Source organism: Schistocerca nitens, chromosome 1, assembly GCF_023898315.1.
Source record: "Schistocerca nitens isolate TAMUIC-IGC-003100 chromosome 1, iqSchNite1.1, whole genome shotgun sequence".
Taxonomy (NCBI): domain Eukaryota; kingdom Metazoa; phylum Arthropoda; class Insecta; order Orthoptera; family Acrididae; genus Schistocerca; species Schistocerca nitens.
Genome location: NC_064614.1, coordinates 1180918136 through 1180938160, shown reverse-complemented (window position 1 = coordinate 1180938160; position 20025 = coordinate 1180918136). Strand labels below are relative to the sequence as shown.

The 20025-nt window shown below is 43.7% G+C and overlaps 1 protein-coding gene and 1 pseudogene across 3 annotated transcripts in view; one reads left to right on the top strand and one right to left on the bottom strand.

Annotated features, from left to right (window-relative positions):
- Nucleotides 1-20025, top strand: part of LOC126239154 (regucalcin-like) — a 123645-nt gene that overhangs the window by 46567 nt on the left and 57053 nt on the right. For all 3 annotated transcript variants that reach the window (XM_049947841.1, XM_049947840.1, XM_049947839.1), the window contains one exon: nucleotides 4698-4867. In XM_049947841.1, coding sequence (XP_049803798.1) covers nucleotides 4708-4867 — 160 coding nt within the window. In that variant the 5' untranslated portion in view covers nucleotides 4698-4707. The remainder of the gene's footprint in view (nucleotides 1-4697; nucleotides 4868-20025) is intronic.
- On the bottom strand, nucleotides 8723-8840 carry LOC126207746 (5S ribosomal RNA; annotated as a pseudogene).

The window sequence follows — 20025 nt, the reverse complement described above, 5'->3', positions numbered from 1 at the left end:
TCAGTTGTAGTCTTTCGTGTACATCAGGAAGGAAAGAGTGTACTCGGTGACCCTTGTCGGATGCATCCCACTCTCTCTGCCATGTTTGAATCCGCCATTGTTTCATTTGTGTTTTATTCGTAATGTTGGTTCCCGTAATTTCGTTGACTTTATCGAGCCTTTCCCTCTTAAGCCATTAAAGTGCAGCTCTATAACGTATTGTTATGTCTATAGGGCAGGTCCTCATCACAACGCAAAGTGCCTCTAGTGAGGTGGTGTTTAAGGCTCCGCTCATTCCGCAAAAGACTTTCGGATCTTAACTCTGAGGTAGGCAATTTCCTCTTCAAGACGTACGCCGATCAGCCAAAACATTATGGCCACCTACATAACAGCCAGTATGTCCACTTTTCGAACAGATAACAGTGGCGATGCGTCGTGGCGTAGAAGCGACGAGGCCTCGCTAGGGCGCTAGAGGAAGTTGGCACCACATCTGCACGCACGCAAGTCATCCAATTCCCGAAAATTCCGGGGAGGGTGGCTATGAGTGCCGACGCCGCGTTCAATCACATCCCAGATATGTTCGATCGTGTTCACACTTGGCGAGTTTGGGGGGATCGGCCCATTAATTGGAACTCGCCACTGTGTTCCTTGAACTTCTCCATCACACTCCTTGCCTTGTGACATGGCGCATTATATTGTCGGAAAGTGCCACTGCCATCGGGAACACGATCGTCATGAAGAGGTGCACGTGGTCTGCAACCAGTGCACGATACTCCTTGGCCATCACGGTGCCTTGCACGAGCTCCACTGTTTCCAAGGATTCCCATGTAAATGTTCGCTTGGGTATAATGGAATCGACTGTGCAACGCTTCGCCACAGCGATTACGACTAGTGCTAATGGTAACGTCTCCATTTCAGTTGTAGTTGTCGATGTCGTGGTATGGGTCATCGCCTGCAGAGGCCCATCGTTAGGAGCGTTCGGTGCACTGTGTGTTGAGATACACTTGTACTCTGTCCAGCATTAAAGTCTGATGTTAGTACAGCCACAGTTCGCATATTATCTGTGGCCTAAAGGACATTGTATATAACGCTCTCCAGCGTCGTCTACCAGCAAGTCATGACACTAAAGCTATTAACAAGGCAAATCCTGCAGTGTACAGTCTAAACATACGGTAAATAGTTTTCCGTCTGCACTGGCTCATTTAGCGAAAGTTTAATTATAACAAACTTCTGCATGAATCACCACTAACCGAAAGCTGAAAAATGCTTTGGCTGTAGCCGGTACACAGACTCTTACATTGGTTTTGGTCTTACCAGTCCCCTGACCAATCGTTTTTGCAAAATGTTCAAAACAGTGTCTCGGCGTTTCGGCGATTCCTGGGAAACGATGAACCCAACACCAGTTAACAAGTTGAACTTCGAGAAGCTTAAAGTATAACTCATCCACAAAGTGAGATTTCTCATTTTATTGTTTATACTTCCTTGCGGAATTTTCTCATTTTCTTGTTTTTTCTTCCTTGTGAAATCCAAACACAGCACAGAGTTTTCATTCCCTATGTCTTCTCTACTGTGTTATCAACGTACACTGTCCAACATATCCCTCCTCGACCTCAACGCTCTTGTCTGCATAACATGGCAGAAACAGTTGTTCCTGTCAGAGCAAAATCCTTTCCGTAGTTCAGCCACTTTCACGATGTCCTCCTCAGTAGGAGGAAACTGACTATGAAATAACCTCCTGCATTATTTAGATAACTAAATGACATCTCCAGGTTCAGACAACAGTTATTAACATATCTACTAAGGCAACAATAATGATTACAATTGTCCCTGTCAGCAATCATTATTGTAGCATATCCTTCTTTCCAGTCGGATCTTTCTCTTTTATAAATTTTATAGTGGTGCAGTTTATTTAAATTTCCTTTCCCCAGAACTCACTCTATTAGAAAACATCTATTTATGCTCCTTTAAATCCTTTCCATATCAGTCACGAACATTATTGTTATTATGCTATTATTACTTAGCACATAGTATTACTTACTCAGAGGCAACGGCCTTGCCGCAATGGATACACCGGTTCCCATCAGATCACCGAAGTGATAACAGGCGTGGCCGGCACTTGGATGGGTGACCATCCGGGCCGCCATGCGCTGTTGGCAATTTTTGGGGTGCACTCAGCCTCGTGATGCCAATTGAGGAGCTACTCGACCTAATAATAGCAGCTCTGGTCAAAGAAAACCATCATAACGACCGGGAGACCGGTGTGCTAACCACAAGTCCCTCCTATCCGCATCCTCAACTGAGGATGACACGGCGGTCGGATGGTCCCTGCGGGCCACGTGTGGCCTGATGAAAGAGTGCTATTACTTACTCTCGTCATCAGTATAGACTGTCAAATCATTTTAACACTAAGAGGGGCATTCAATAAGTAATGCAACACATTTTCTTCTGAAAGTAAACTGGTTTATTCAGGAATCCAGTACATCATACTATTCCCCACTTTTTTGGACAAAAATGTCTATTTTTCGCCTCCCCATCATCAATATACTGCTTGCCATGGAGCGCATTCTTCATTGGACCAAACAGATGGGTGTCAGAAGGTGCGACATCCGGGCCCTAGGGTGGATGAACAATCCAATAAAGTTTTGTGAGCTCCTCTCAGGTGTGCGCTCTTGCGTTGTCATGGAGAAGGAGAAGTTAGTTAGCATTTTTGTGGCGACGGACACTATCAAGTCGTTTCTTCAGTTTCCTGAGGGTAGCACGAGACACTTGCATCATGAGGGGGGACATCGAACAGAATAAACCCTTCAGAGTTCCAGAAGACCGTTTCCGTGGCTTTACCGGCAAAAAGTGCGGCACTGAACTTTTTCCTGGGAGGAGAGGTGGAGTGGCGTCTCTACGGATTGCTGTTTTGTTTCCATTTGGAAGCGATGAACCCATTTTTCATCGACAAAAAATTTTCACGATCAGCCTCGTAACGCGCAAGTATCTCCACACAGATGGTCTTTCGTCGTTCTTTGGGGTCTCCTGTTAGGCAGCGATTAACCCAGCGAGCACACACCTTTGAGTACCCCAACTGGTGGATGAGTCTGTCAGCCCTACCAACAATGATGTCCAATTGAGCAGCGAGGTGTTTGTTCCTGATCCGTCAATTACCTCGAATGAGTGAGTCTGCTCGTTCCAACATTGCAGGAGTCACAGCTGTGTGCGGCAGATCGACATGTGGGATATACGAGGGTTGTCCAGAAAGTAAATTCCGATCGGTCGCGAAATGAAAACCACAGTGAAAACCAGGAACGTTTTATTTGCAACAGCTAGGTACACCTTCCACCTACTTCTCTACATAATCGTCGCTCCAACTTCGAGTGTTGTCTTAGTGTTGTATCAACTTTCCAATATCCTCGTCATAGAAAGCAGCCGTCCGTGCTTTCGGCCAGTTTTCTGCACTGGTCTGCAGCTCGTTGGTCTGTGGAAAAATTTTGTCTTCGTAGCCAGCGGTTCTTGCGGGCAGAGATGAGACACAGGGGTAGCCAATTACGGACTGTATTGTGGGTGGTCAAACACTTCTCATCAGAAACGCTTCAGAAGCGTCTTCATTGTCCCCTGCAGTGTACGGCCGAGAATTGGCGTGAAGAAGAAACTGCTCGACAATTACGTTATGTGGGCTGCATGACAGAGGCGAAATCTCTAACCAGGCCCCAATACTTCGCAAGAGACGCCATTCTCTACGCATCTTTACGTGCTCACTGTTCACTCAACACTCAAAAGAGCGACGCGACACGATCGACAGGCATATTAGAGACACTGCCCAACACATCTGTGCAAAGCTTTCCATTTCGCGACCGATCGGAATTTACTTTCTGGACAACCCTCGTAGGACACATTGCGCAACCTCCTCGCGATGATCACAGACGCCTCGCCCAACAACTCACCGTGCTTTTGTTCACTGTCAGGTCTCCGTAGACATTCTGCAAGCACCTATGAATACCTGTGACGCTCTGGTTTTCTGCCAAAAGAAACTCAATTACGGCTTTCTGCTTGGAAGGCACCTCCGTTACAGACGCCGGTTTTAAGTCCACGTATAGGGTCGCCACCTATCACAACTTCATGAAATCATATTCCACGAGGTCCTACAACAAATTTCGCATTTTCCAATCGAAAGCGGCTGAGAAAAAATGTATTGTACTACATACTGAACGCCCGTTGTATTTGTCACCATAAAATTGTTATATTTTAGACAACTATGATGTAAAGAAAGGTACTATATGTGTGATGCCCTGGCCCGATGTAAGACATGGCCTGATGGCGCAAATCATATCAAGTTACGTAAACATTAAAGAGCGGCGATAACTGTCACTGCAGTTCACTTTCTTCCATTTCACGGCTATACTGCGCCCCCCCCCCCCTCCCCCCCTGTGTGATCATACCTTTTAGATATTATCCTCGCATCTGGCAGCTTTAATTGTTAAGCAACGTGGTGTAATTGTTTATAACATGTGATTTAGATTGATCAGCAAGCGCTACATGGAGACACTTTTAGACCCTAGAGCACTACCTCACAGTGCCCAAAATCCTCTTACTACTCAGGTCAAACAGTTCTTTCTTTTCAGTATTAAAAATGTGTCTCTTTGTTCTTATTTCGAGTTGATTTAACTTATCATTCGTTTTATGTGACAGAACCCCTTTCGCGTTGATTAAGCAGTATTTTCCTCACTTTCCAGCCAGGGTACAATGTCACCGGTGACAGTGGAGAAGATTACCGAGCCCTGCAAGTTAGGAGAGGGGCCACACTGGGACGCAGACAAGAAAGTCTTGTACTTCGTCGACGTCGGATCAAATCGGGTGCATAAGTACGACCCGGCGACTCGTACTCTGAAGAGCCTCACTCTGGGTAAGTACTGTTTTATTCGTTTGCACACAATACACCGATGAGCCAAAACTTTGTGACCACATGCCCAACGGTTTGGTCCAAAATTCAAATTCAATGCATCAAAGATGTATGAGTCACCGATTCGGCAAGACTTTGGTGGTTTTCCAGAGATACAAGGTGTTGAGAAACATTGATAATTGCCTTTTCTTTATTTCGTCCGTTTCAGTTGCACTGATATAAAATTCAGTTGTAGTTGCTACTGGTTTCGAGCTACTACACACGTTTTCAAACCACAATTCTAAACATGACTAATTACATGTCATAGAATAATGTGTACAAACAGTTGTGTGTCCATATTCTTTGTATTCATATGTTTATAGACATCCCTTGCTATTAAATGTAATTATTCATACAATATGGTGCCAAAGGGCACAGAAAAGTATATGGTGGGCAACCAAGTATTCTCACTGACCTTAGCCTACACGTCCGCTGATGCCGACAGACACAACCAACTTGACAAATATTACGTACAGCAGTCAATAGGAGGCCCCTATTGGTGCCTCCCTCGTACATACGTGCACGCTAGTGTGGCTGTTTGTTAGTTTTCTGCGGTGCTGCCCTGACCACTGTCTTTGTTATTGATAAGATTTTATAAGCAAAGAAGTATCAAATTTACGGTATAGAAAATGTTGACAATTTTGTTTTACAAAATAATGTGGCATCGAAATGAAAATATGAATTTTACGTTACAGGAAATGTTAATTTTTTTCCGAAAATAACTTAGCATCCAAATGGAACATGTAAAGCCAGGAGGCGACGAAATAGCGCACCCTCCTGTATACAACCCAATATTTATGTAGCAGAGTAAAGTACCAGGCATCACTACCTTGCATACAGGAAGTCAATGCTAAAACCTAAAATATGTTGTTCCTCATTGCATTAGACACATACTATCTAAAATAAAATGAGGCGAAAGACATAAAACAGTTACAGCTTTACAAATTACATTATTAGCTTAACCTTTGATATTAAACGCACTGTAACGTATTAAATAAACGTTGCACAGCACCGTACTGAAGACCATCCGACACAATCATTATTCATGGCGCGAAGGCCAATTTCAAAGACAAAAGTTATTTCTGCTTTGGTCATACAAACACAATAATCGTAGGTAAAGGTATCATATAAGATGTTGATTGTATATCATTACATAGGACTACATTAAAAAGACCATGTTACAACTATTATGCTTCATCACGAGGTTTTGGTCATACGCACTTGAACAAGTGTATCAAATGATTACGTATGCGCGCAGCCTAAGCGCGATAGTAATACACCAACATATGCTTTTCGCTCAGGAAGGAAATAACCACAAGTACGGCTGACACATACTGAGCAGAAAATTTTTGTGTGACCGATGCATACTCCAGCATACAATGCCTGTCTGAGCGGAAAGTATGTGTTCTCAGATATTTTCAGTCTTTGTTCGATTTCTACTTTTACTACAGAAAATAACTGGAATGAAAACCCGAAAAAAGGTTATTTCAGAAACCGGTTATTTTTAGCGGTTTTAAGTCGTGGTTATAGCCGAAAATCGGTTGTGTCGGTCATAACCGGCATCCCTCATTGCTTCCAGCAGCCGTTCGCCTGGATGACGGCATATCCAAAAGTAAACTTATCTCCTCCCGCACAGGCCATGAAGGCCCAAAGGTACCGACTGGCCACAGGCGTCACTGGGTGCGGATATGGAGGGGCATGTGGTCAGTACACCACTCTCCCGGCCGTATGTCAGTTTACGAGACCAGAGCCCCTACTTCTCAATCAAGTAGCTCCTCAGTTTGCCTCGCAAGGGCTGAGTGCACTGTGCTTCCCGGTAGACCGGATGGTCACCCATCCAAGTGCTAGCCCAGCCCGACAGCGCTTAACTTCGCTGATCTGACGGTAACCGGTGTTGCCACTAAGGCAAGGCCGTTGGCCTGACGGCGTATCAGGACACGAAAATCGAGCTGGGGAAATAAGAAACGCGGTTCGTGCGACCACGTGACAGTTTTCGAGTGATACGCCTTCCAGTCTCTAAGATACCATGCCTCACTGCACTCCAAACTGATGATGTCGTCGGATTAACATAACACGTCGGGGTCATCTTCTGTGGAATACCCAGTTCACCAGTGTGCGTTAAACATTGTGCTGCGAAACGCCTGTACCTGCTCCAGCACTGTATTCTGTAATTCCATCAGACCGGACAAGCCGCCGACCTCGACGTTCCGTGATGGGACATAAGTCCAACAACTTGTCACCTACTTGTGATACCGTCGCACATCCACATTCTATAGACGCTCACGAGAGACGCTGACAACCGATCAGCTTCCCGTTTCCGAGATCCGCCTTCCAGTTGCCAGGCCATAACAATCTGCCCCGTTCATCAGAGTCATTTGTGGCAGTGTATTGTCCCATTTGCGACCCATATCGTCGCTGGAATGAGTCCCCGCTCGTCTACGGACCGAGTCACATTACAGTAACCAACACCTATGTTCGACTTAAGCGTTATTGTTGTTGTTGTTGTGGTCTTCAGTCCTGAGACTGGTTTGATGCAGCTCTCCATGCTACTCTATCCTGTGCAAGCTTCTTCATCTCCCAGTACTTACTGCAACCTACATCCTTCTGAATCTGCTTAGTGTATTCATCTCTTGGTCTCCCTCTACGACATAAGCGTGCAATAAACATTTACAGAAGGCAAGTGGCAGTATTAGCAGTGAAAGGGATACAGAGCGTTTTAGGGGGACACGAAAAACAGTGCAGTACTTGTCGTAATGCGGAAAAGGAGCGAGTTATCTGTCGTCCAAAAGGACATCGACTTTCTTGTAAGAGGGGGGGGGGGATGTGGGGGGAGAGGGGGAGAGAAAACAATTTCCGAAACGGCTAAGTTTGTAACGGTTCACGTGACACCTTGGTTTAGTATACAGTGCATGGCAAAAAGCCACGACGCAAAACAAGCACCGAGGCAACTGTGATGCACCACGGGCCGCAGATGACAGGAGTGAAAGATGGCTGCGGAGATGTGCACGGACGAATGGAAGTGCAACTGTTAAGCAACTGACCTCCCAGATGAACCAAGGGGCTACCAACAGTGTCTCTTCGACGAATGTTCGGCGAACGTTGATGCCTATGGTGCTCAGCAGTAGGCGCCTGGTTCATGTACCCAAGCTGACGGCTGTTCTTGGGCAATGGACACTGGAATTCCCACTAGAGTACCGCAACTGGACGTCCACTGAGTGGCGACAGTTGGTCTTTTCAGAATGGCGTTTTATGCTCCATCGGACAGATGACCTTTGGCGTGTAAGGTGTGAAACATCTGAAAGCAAACAACCTGTGACCAGAAGGGAGCGTTATGCCCTGGGGAATATTTCCGCGGTGTTCCCTGGGTCATCTCCTCATTGTGGATGGCACAATGGATCAACACAAGAATGGATCTATCCTTGGGGACCATGTCCACCACTACATGCAGTTTGTTTTTGCCTCTGCTCGATGGCATCTACCAGCTGGATAATGCAACGTATCATACAGCTCGCAGTGTACTTGTGTGATTCGGCCACCAAACTCCCCGAATATAAACCCAGTCGAGAATCTGTGGGACCATCTCTATCGGGCTGTTCGCGCTATGGAGGAAAAAAAAATCACTCCGTCTTCAGGCCACAATTGGCCCATCGGGACCGTCCGACCGCCGCGTCATCCTCACCTGAGAATGCGGATACGAGGGGCGCGTGGTCAGCATAGCACTCTCCTGGTCGTTATGATGGTTTTCTGTGACCGGAGCCGCTACTATTCGGTCGAGTAGCTCCTCAATTGGCATCACGAGGCTGAGTGCACCCCGAAAAACGGTAACAGTGCATGGCAGCCCGGATGGTCACCCATCCAAGTGCCGGCCACATCCGACAGCGCTTAACTTCGGTGATCTGACGGGAACCGGTGTAGCCACTGCGGCAAGGCCGTTGCCCTATGGAGGAGAGAAAGTGTTGTTTTCAAGGGAACACTATGGAGGACATTTAGAGAACAGGTATTTGAAGCTGACTGCTGGACGATTCTGTTGCCTCCAACATTCCTTGCACGTAAGGAGCACGGAGGTAAGATAGGAAAAATTAGGGCATGTACGGAGGCACATAGACAGGCGTTTTTCCCTCCTTCTGTTTGCGAGTGCAACATGAAATGAAATGACTAACAGTGGTACGGGGTACCCACCGTCACGCGCCGTAAGGTGGATTGCGGAGTATCGATATAGATGTGGATCCTCAAGCGCAGACCTAGTGCAGCTGGCCACGACAATGGAGTCGGCATGGCTCCACATAGCTGTCGACACGTTCCTCACTAACTCTGCACCTATCGCACTTCGCTATTCGGGCTTTTGACAGGAGGTCACATTAATGTGACTGGGCAGTGCATTTTCCTCACTGTGTCACGTGGCCGTGACACAATCAGGCGGCATGCAGTCTCGCGATAGGCGGCAGTCATGTTTTAGCTCATCAGTGTATTTTCTAGTGAGATATTTTATCAGGATGACGGGATGTGTATAAGAGAACGCTGTGAAGCGCTCACGACTGTTATATTTCTCAGTAATTATCGAAATAAGAATTACCACAAATCATTGGTGTGAAGCGGTCTGCGACATGAGGTTCATTGTTCGAAGTGATCAAAAAGGAATATAGGAAGACAGTGATTACATATATTGCTTATGAAATGCAGAAAATAAGTAATATACAGTAAGACACAGTTTGGATGGTTCAAAGACCAGCAGTTGAGAGGTTTATTGCAAAAACTGGACAAGTCCAAAATTGTCACTTTTCAGGAATAAAAAATAGAATACCTCACCCTTTTAAACTGAACCACGAAAAAAGTCCAAACGATATTCATAGCATAACAAATAGAAGCATCCTGTTCAATAATGTTCTTTGTTACATACACAGTCTGTAGTTAATTCCTAGAGAGCATTTTTTTCCTTTGGATTTGACCGGTCTTCGTAAAATATTAAGAGAAAAGCTCTAATATTGTTCACTGGTCTTATTTATGCTGTCTGGGAAGACTTTACAATGAACACAAAACAATACCGTTTTCTTTACAACAAACTGAAAATAGAATTCCTGTTATTCCTATTGTTCCCATTATTACGAGGGTCATTTAATGATTAAAGAAACAAATTGGTCTGGAGAAAAAACGGTTAGAAGGCCAAGTTTGGTACTTTTACAGCTTTAAGTTGGCATCACTGGGATGAGCCCTGATCAGCTGATGTATCAACATTGTTTTGTTTATAACCTCAAAAATGCGTTTGAAGATGGCGAGTCCGCTTGAGACGTCCACATTAGTTGAACAACGTTCTGTTATTAGCTTTCTACTTGCTGAAGGCGAGAAACCAGTGAATATATACCACAGAACGTCTAAATTTTATAATGAAGGTTGTATGAATCGTGCAAATTTTTACAAGTGGGTGGAGCAGTTCAAACATGGTCGCGACCCAGTGACTGGCCGACCAGTTGCAGTTTCAACTCCCTCGCTTGAAATTAGAATTGATGACATTATTCGTGTCGACCACCGTGTGTCTGTGAAAATGATAGATAAGGGTCAAGTTAGCACTGGTACAGTTCATAACATTACCTGTAAGAAGCTGAAGTACGGCAAAACATGTGCAAAATGGCTCCCAAAGGAGTTGATGGGGCTGTACAAGGAAACACGGTTGAGAGTGTACACAGAGCTAAAGGAACGTTATGAAAGAGAAGGTGAGCACTTCCTCAACAATATTTTGACTTGTGATGAAACTTGGGTTCACTATTATGACCCTGAATCAAATAGACAAAGCATGGAGTGGAAGCACACCAACTCACCTTTCAAGAAAAAATTCAAAACCCAAGTATCAGCAGGAAAAGTCATGTTGATGGTGTTTTGGAATGCTGAAGGTCCAGTTTTTTCTGATTGTCTCGAATTGCAGAGTACGATGAACAGTCAATACTACTCGGATTTGCTTTTAAACAAGGTTAAGCGCACCATGAGAGAGAGACGTCGTGGATCTCAGAGGAGAGGTGTGATTCTCCAGCAAGACAACGCACGTCCTCATGCTGTTCAACTAACCCGTGAAACCATCGACAAATTGGTTGTAAAGTATTGCCTCATTCCCCTTACAATCCTGATTTAGCACCTAGTGGTGCATTACGTGGGAAGAAGTTCCAGGACAAAGAGGGCGTCAAAAAAATTGTGGGAAATTGGTTCAAACATCAAGATAAAGAGTTCTTTGCAGCCGGAATAAAAAAGCTTGTAGCCCATTGGAACAAGTGCATAAATGTTCAAGGGGATTATGATGAAAAGTAGAGAAAGCATTGTTTTGTAGAAATAAACGCTTTTTTCTCCAGACCAATTTGTCTCTTTATTGAATGACCCTTGTAGATCTTATTCATCCTCGCACCCATCACTGTTACCATTATCATCATAAACAATATCCTCCTCTTCATTACATTTTCATCTTGGGTACCATGAAGCACATCCTTGTAGAAGGCTTTGTTTTCTTCTTGCCGGCCGAGGTGGCCGAGCGGTTCTAGGCGCTTCAGTCTGGAACCGCGTAACCGCTACGGTCGCAGGTTCGAATCCTGCCTCGGGCATGGATGTGTGTGATGTCCTTAGGTTAATTAGGTTTAAGTAGTTCTAAGTTCTAGGGGACTGATGACCTCAGATGTTAAGTCCCATAGTGCTCATAGCCATTTGAACCATTTTTGTTTTCTTCTTCCAGGAAATGAGTGGAGTTACAAAGATCTCCCTCTGTATTTAGCTAGCTAAATACCTGCGGTCTTGTAGTACAGCAGATGTAGAGCGAAAATAGTTTAATTTATTCTGTAATAGGACTTCTCTTAACAATTGTGTGTCTGTTCCTCACGTCAAAGTAAGAGCTTCGCCATGAAACACATAACCTGTCTTCCATATCATTTGCGAGTCATTCGTACCTGCTGCAGTTTGAGTGGAAGTTAGGCGTTTTCAAACAGAATGGTTCAATAGCACGTTTAATGTCTGTGAAATCGTCACGTTGCATTATTTTCAGCTACAATGTATGAGGGTGATGTATGGGCTTCAACAGTTTTCCTGACTCGAGTTTTAGGAGTATCTGCAGTCTTTGTGTTCCGCTTCTCATGTCCTGTCAATGTGAAGACTTGATCATTTGCTAAATAGCTGTGTCGTCGCACTGGAAATAAACATGTGACCCTCTTGTAGATCTTCAAGATCAGCACTTGACTGTAAAAGAATTGAACCGTAACTGTATTTTTGGTCTTCCGCGGACACCCAATACTAACAAGGGAACCTCCCCATCGCACCCCCCTCAGATTTAGTTATAAGTTGGCACAGTGGATAGGCCTTGAAAAACTGAACACAGATCAATTGAGAAAACAGGAAGAAGTTGTGTGGAACTGTGAAAAAATAAGCAAAATATACAAACTGAGTAGTCCACGGGTCGCATAGGCAACATCATGGACAGAATGAGCTCAGGAGCGTCGTGGTCCCGTGGTAGCGTGAGCAGCAGCTGAACGAGAGGTCCTTGGTTCAAGTTTTACCTCGAGTGAAAATTTTATTTTCTTTATTTTTGCATAGTTATTATCTGTCCGTCCGTTCATTAACGTCTTTGTTCACTGTAATAAGTTTAGTGTCTGTGTTTTGCGACCGCATCGCAAAACCGTGCGATTAGTAGACGAAAGGACGTGGCTCTCCAATGGGAACCGAAAACATTTGATCGCAAGGTCATAGGTCAACCGATTCCTCCACAGGAAAACACATCTGATATATTCTATACGACACTGGTGACGGCATGTGCGTCAGATGACAGGGATATGTTGTCGACCCACCTAACTTGTACACTTGGCGAAGGGGTAAAAAGATTCTTCTACCTTGCCCGATTTAGGTTTTCTTGTGGATGCGATAATCACTCCCAAAAAAGTGATGAAAACATAAGAGTTTGTCACATAAACTGAAAATAAAAAATTAAAGTTTTCACTCGGCGGTAGACTTGAACCTAGGACCTTTCGTTCAGTAGCTGCTCACGTTACCACGAGACCACGGCGCTCCTGCGTTCTTAGTTTCCTTGACATTGCATATCTTCCCATGAACTACTCAGTTTGTATATTTTGCTTATTTTTTCATAGTTCCACACAACTTCTTCCTGTTTTCTCAATTGATCTGTTTTCAGTTTTTCAAGGCCTATCCACTGTGCCAACTTATAACTAAATCTGAGGGGGGTGCGATGGGGAGGTTCCCTTGTAAGCAGAACAAGCACATTTCCTCCATTCTCTAACAGAATGCTGTTTATGTAGTTCTAAATCACGGATGTAGCTCCATTAGGACCTTTTCTGCGTTGATGTTCAAGATGGATAAACTGAAACTGAGTCATCTGCCAGACAGCGAATCAGTAAATGGCATTTGACTGCAAGTGCAGTAGGAGCAAGTTTTGCGTATGATCAAATGAAGTACCGTTAATGAGTCCTTGTTTTGAATTTAGAATATAGTTAGGTTTCATGCTTACAAAGTCAGAGACCTTTCCAAGTGTAACGTCTTTTACGCTACTCATTGACTCTTCGCAAAATCTCTTTACTCAGCTTTTATTTTTCTGTTCAGTGAGTTACATGCTGTACATGTGTCAGATCTGAGATATTCAAAATGTATTTTAAATTTTAATCTTCTATTGCCCTTTATAAATGTTTTTTTTTGAAACCCTGCGACTATGAAGACAATGGGTTTGTTTTTAGATACTCTATGGAAGACTTGTAACATTATCTCTGTCAACTACATTTAAAAACACATTTGTAACTGTTTGTTTATGTACGTTATTCTCGATGTATAATGTGCGCTGAAAGTTGTGTGTGAAGTTTAACATGTATCAGACTCTGCACAAATGGTCCATAAGCAAACTGTAACTAAATAAAAATTGCACGTTTTTTATACATTGTAGTAAAGTCAACAAAACAAAGCAGAACCTTACACATCGAAAACATTATGTAAAAATAGCATACTACAAAGAGAGAACACACTTGAAAATGGCAATCATTTCCCTAAACGCGTCGTGTGAAATATGAATAAAAGGAAATAAGGAGTGGAAGCAGAAAAGTGATCTAAAAACAAACCCATAAAAGTTTTAAACACTGTGCAGTAGGTTTTATATGGAAGAGTGATATAATACTTGTCAAAAAATTAAAGATGCATATAACTTTGGTTAAGTCTTCTAGCAAGTATTTCCGATTTGGATTATAACGCAGAGAGAAGTATGAATGTCTTGCTCTAACGCACATTAAATGACATTCAATCACCTGATCAGTCAGCCGTGGTATCTTTTTGTGGTCTGTTTTTCGTGGGAACCTCATTTGTCTTTTAGAGACTGCCCATGCATTACAATACTGCTCTGGATTCTTTACAGTCTGTGCTAGGTTATTCCATGAAAGCTGAGGAATGCTACTTTACAAATTGGAATATCCCTACCTTCAATTCTCAACTTGAAGGAAAATTCAGCTGCATAATTCCATCTTCGTCTGCAACTTTTGGACGCTTCCTCTGTCCCATAGTGCTTAGAGCCATGTGAACCATTTGAACCCTTCCTCTGAATGTGCTGCTTAGTAACAAGTGCAGCAACGTGAGGAGATCTACAAATCCTGGACTTGCCCGACATTTGTAGAAATAATAAGGGAATAGCCTTTTTTTGTGAAGACCAAGATTTTCAAAATGGCTCTGAGCACTACGGGACTCAACTGCTGAGGTTATTAGTCCCCTAGAACTTAGAACTAGTTAAACCTAACTAACCTAAGGACATCACACACATCCATACCCGAGGCAGGATTCGAACCTGCGACCGTAGCGGTCTCGCGGACCAAGATTTTCAAATGGATATTTCTTAGAATCTGTGGGGCTTTTGTCGAAGAAACAAATTCCACTATAAAATAGAAGAGAGAGCAAAGGGTATTAGTTCAAAAACGTTTTTGGACTTTTTTTGTAATCAGTCCCTCAATTAGATCTCATCTGGGAATGTAATAGGCTATCCCGGCGCGTGCTATTTATGAAAAGCTCTCCGGTTTGCAGCCAGGTGGCGGTGTTAAAAATACCATGACGTTTCGACGAGTATCACACTCATCATTTTCTGGCGAAGTGTCGAGATAATGCCCACACAGAGATGCGAACTGCTCACTCGCTTTCCCCGCGGCCGGACAATACTCGACTGACTGTAACCAGGTGGAAGGGGACACATTGCCTGTATAAATGTTATGTCACCCGCGTATCTCGACACGTCACCAGAGACTGATGAGGGCGACATTCGTCGAAACGTTGCTGTATTTTCCCCTCTGGCTGGAAACGCGAGAGCCTTTCAACAATTAGATCTCAGTTAAATCTTTTTTTTAACCTATGCTCTCTATGAAATGCAGAAATGCAACCTTCTATTGCACAGTTGTTGAGTCACAACTAGAATCAATGTCTTCACACAAATACAGTGTCTGCAGTAACAATGCTCAGCGATATTAAGTGGAACGACCGCATCCGTTGATTCGTAGCTGCAGGAAATGGCAACCTTCGATTTACTGGTTGACTAATCGAAACTGTAGTTTCTCTTCCAAAGAGATAGTCTACAAAACAATTTACTGCAGAAATTGAAATATTGTCCTAGTGTGTGGGAGCCATAACAGGTCGGAATAGCTATAGATATTAGGGGTATACGAAGAAGGGCTGTGCTAGTGGTGAAATGTTTGTTTCACGAGCGAAGGAAAATAAGAAAGGCGATCAAAAATTTTAAATGGCAGCCTCCCAAAGAAAGATGCCGTATATCTCGCGAAAATCTGCTTACAAAATTCGAAGAATCGAATTTTACGGCGAAAATTACCAACATTCTTCAGGCTTCTGCGTATCGTGTAGAGCAGATCGGTTAATATACTAGACTAACAATAGGCATCATAGAGGCATGTAAACAATGGTCTTTCCTGTCCTCAGTCAACGAATGGAAACTGGAGGAAATTCCAGGCGAACTAAAAATTTCAATCAGCAATACACAGTACAGTTATTCGCAGAATGCAGGGTGTTACAGGAAGAATGGTCAGTATTCAAAGATATGACAGGAACGATCATTCGAAGCAAAAAGTCTACGAAACTAGGGCTGTAAAATCATACCTCAAGAGCTACAAGCACTCCTTTATTTTAGATAATGTGAAATAACTTTTTCTTTTACTGCAAGCTCTTTGCTTTCCATATTTTGTGAGCAGGTAGTATAGACCAAAACAAGAAAAAATTGTCTCGTAAACGTGCATACGTCAAGAGCTATGAGCACGTGTTTGGTATGAGAGACGTGTTTCATTGTAGCGAAGATGATAAAGTACTGATAGCTCTTAAGGTATGCACGTTAGAGCCGATGTCTATTAAATTTTTTCTTGTTTTCGTCTACACTATCACCTCTCAAAATATGGAAAACACAGAGTTTGTAGTATAAGAAATCTGTTCCACGGTATCGAAGATGAAGAAATACTCATCGCTCTTGAGGTACGTATTTTAGATCCTATGTTTACTAGACTGTTTTGCTTCGAATAATCCTTCATGTCATATCCTTAAATATTGAACATTCCTCCTGGGACAAACTGTATAGATACAGACGGAGAAATAACATGATAAAAGAAATTTCCGCCATTTGACCGTAAACCGGTTATTTCACTCAATCATTTTTTGGCATTATAGCCATTCCCAAGTACATGTTGAAATGTTACATTCTATGTTTCCCGTCTGTGATAAACAGTTGTGACAAACAATTTACAATGAAATGGCTGAAGTTAATCTCAAAAATTTCTACATGACGAAGAAAAAATCATTAACATATGATAAAAATGAGACAGCGACTAGTTGATTAACAACTAAAAAGTAAATTATGTACCTAGAGAGGGCACCCGTCCCTTTTGACCCCTGACATCATGTAAATGTTGGTCATACAACATGTTAAATAGTGTTATCGTTACACACAGTATCATTACTGTTTCCTTAGAAGTCGTCTTACACGTAGAAGGTGTGCTTTGGTGTTCGATAGTCACATATCACCATTTTGTTAAAAATGTTGCTTTATGCCCAGGTCCATAGCGTAACAATCGTCTTCATAACGCTGTTGAAATAGTTCAGTCAGTTGATCCATTAGAACATCCATTTTAATATCGGCCAGTTCCACTTTATATGGTATAGGCACAGGATTTTTTTATACACTTCAAGACAAAAAAAGACGCACCACGAAGAAATTATCCGAACGGGAGGCTGGTCTTCGGCGCTCGGCTCGATGCGCGACTAGTCACTGAAAACAATTCTATTCCAGTCAACGAGATTACAAGCCGAAGACAGCCGTGGTGTACCAACCTGACTGTATGAAACTGGTTTCTGTACAGATATCATTGGTGTCGCTCGCTGCCCGCATCTCGTGGTCGTGCGGTAGCGTTCTCCCTTCCCGCGCCCGGGTTCCCGGGTTCGATTCCCGGCGGGGTCAGGGATTTTCTCTGCCTCGTGATGGCTGGGTATTGTGTGATGTCCTTAGGTTAGTTAGGTTTAAGTAGTTCTAAGTTCTAGGGGACTGATGATCATAGATGTTAAGTCCCATAGTGCTCAGAGCCATTTGAACCATTTTTTGTCGCTCGCCAGACGGCTGACAGCCGGGAGCGATGATCTGGGGTGCCATTTCTTTTCACGGCAGGACTCCTTTGGATGTCATCGGCGGCATCCTTACGGCACAGCGGTACGTCGACGACATTCTGCGCCCCGTTTTGTTGCCCTCATGGCAAGCCGTCCTGGGCTTACTCTTCAACAAGATAATGCCCGCCCGCACGCGGCTCTTGTCTTCGTGCTTGCCAGACCCTGCGTTGGCCAGCAAGGTCGTCGGAGCCCCTATTCAGAGCGTTTGGAGCATATTACGGGCAAACCCTCCAACCAGCTCTAGATTTTGACGATCTAACTCGCCGACTGCAAGAACGTGGTACGACAACCCTGAGGAGGATATCCAACAACTCAATCATTCAATGCCAAGCAGAATAACTGATTGTATAAGGGCCAGAGGTGAGTTACTGACTTGCTCAATCTGTGAAGCTCTTTCTCTATAGGAAATCATCGAATTTTTGTGAAATTGGAATCATTTGTTTGTCTGTACATGTACGAGGGTCTCTCCAAAAGAAATGCACACTATTTTTGTAAAAATACAGTTTTCATTCTGCATGTGTGAAAGTTTTACAGTGTGTAGATACATTCTTCCCGCTTGTTTTCAAACTTAGTTCAACCTGTTCCCGTGAGTGGCTCCGTCACAGCATGTCTTCAACATGGCTGCTACACTTGACGTTCGTCAGAAGCAACGTGCTGTCATAGAATACCTGTGCTGTGAAAACGAGACAGTGGGAAACATCCACAAGAAGTTGAAAAAGGTGTATGGAGATGCTGCTGTCGATCGCAGTACAGTTAGTCGGTGGGCAAGCAGGTTTCGTGATGAAAGCGGGCACGGCAATATTGAGGATTGTCCTCGCAGCGGCAGGCCTCGTATTGCACACACTCCAAACAATGTGCAGAGAGTTAACGAATTGGTGAATGCTGACAGACGCATCACAGTGATCTAATTGTCACGCTACATTGGGATAGGGGTAGGAAGTGTTTGCAGAATAGTGAAAGTGTTGGCTTAAAAAAGGTTTGTGCCAGGTGGGTTGCCAGTATGTTGACAGTGGCTCACAAAGAAACAAGAAAAACGGTATGCAGCGCACTTTTGGAACAGTACGAGAATGGTGGAGATGAATTTCTTGGAAGAATTGTGACGGGTGATGAAAGATGGCTCCATCATTTTTCATCAGAGACGAAGAGGCAACCAATGGAGTGGCATCGTGCAAATTCACCCAAGAAAAAAAATTCAAAACCACACCTTCTGCTGGAAAAGTTTCGATTCCGAAGGACTCTTGCTTGTGGACATCATGCTTAGTGGAACCACCATAAATTCTGATGCATATGTGACGACACTGAAGAGACTTCAAGCTCGACTGAGTCGTGTTCGACCACATCGGCAAAAGCAGAATGTTTTGCTGTTGCACGACAATGCACGGCCACATGTCTGTCAAAATATCGTGGAAGCGATCACAAAACTCGGATGGACAACAGTGAAACACCCGCCTTACAGTCCTGACGTGGCTCCATTTGACTATCATCTCTTTGGGAAACTGAAAGACTCTCTTCGTGGAACAAGGTTTGGAGATGATGACTCCCTTGTGCACGCTGCCAAACAGTGGCTCCAACAGGTTGGTCCAGAATTTTACCGTGCGGGTATACAGGCGCTGGTTCCAAGATGGCGTAAGGCAGTTGAGAGGGATGGAAATTATGTGGAGAAATGAAAATATTGTATCTACACACAGTAAAACTTTCAAACACGTAGAATAAAAGATGGATTTTTAAAAAAATAGTGTGCATTTCTTTTGGAGTGATCCTCATACGTCGCATCTACCAATTTCCGTCCCATTCGCTTTATCACTTCGTGGTGCATCTTTTTCTTTGTCTTGGAGTCTATAATAATACCATGTTTCCGTCTATGCTTGTTAGGGTTATTTTCAACGAAAAAAGTATATTGTGCGTTTTTATCGATATGGCCCCTCCTTTCACTCAAACACGCTTATGCCTCGCTCACTTTATCTGTGCCTCATGGATTCCATGCACCATGTGTCGTCATTTTTCATGTCCTCCTTCCTCCGTCCATCATGCTTCAGTTCGCTGCCTAGGTAGCAGAATTCCTTACATTCATCTACTTCGTGATCACCAGTCCTTACATTAAGTTTCTCGCTGTTCTCATTTCGGCTACTTATCATTGCTTTCGTCGTCGATTAAATTTCAATCCACATTCTGTACTCACTAGACTGTTCATTTCATTCAGCAGATTGTCATGTACACTGAGGATAGCAATGTCATGAGCGAATCTTAGCATTGATATCCTTTCACCCTGAATTTTAATTCCCCTCTTCAACCTTTCCTTTATTATGTAAGTATTGTGTGGCGGCCAGCACGGCAGAAAAGGCTTGAACTGCATGGGTACGTCGTCGGGATATGATGCCTGCTCTGTTTCTCTTGTGAATATGCAATGTTTGTTTCGGTTGCTTGGGAGTTGTACAGTGTCGAGCGTTTAAACTGCAATGGGTTACTGG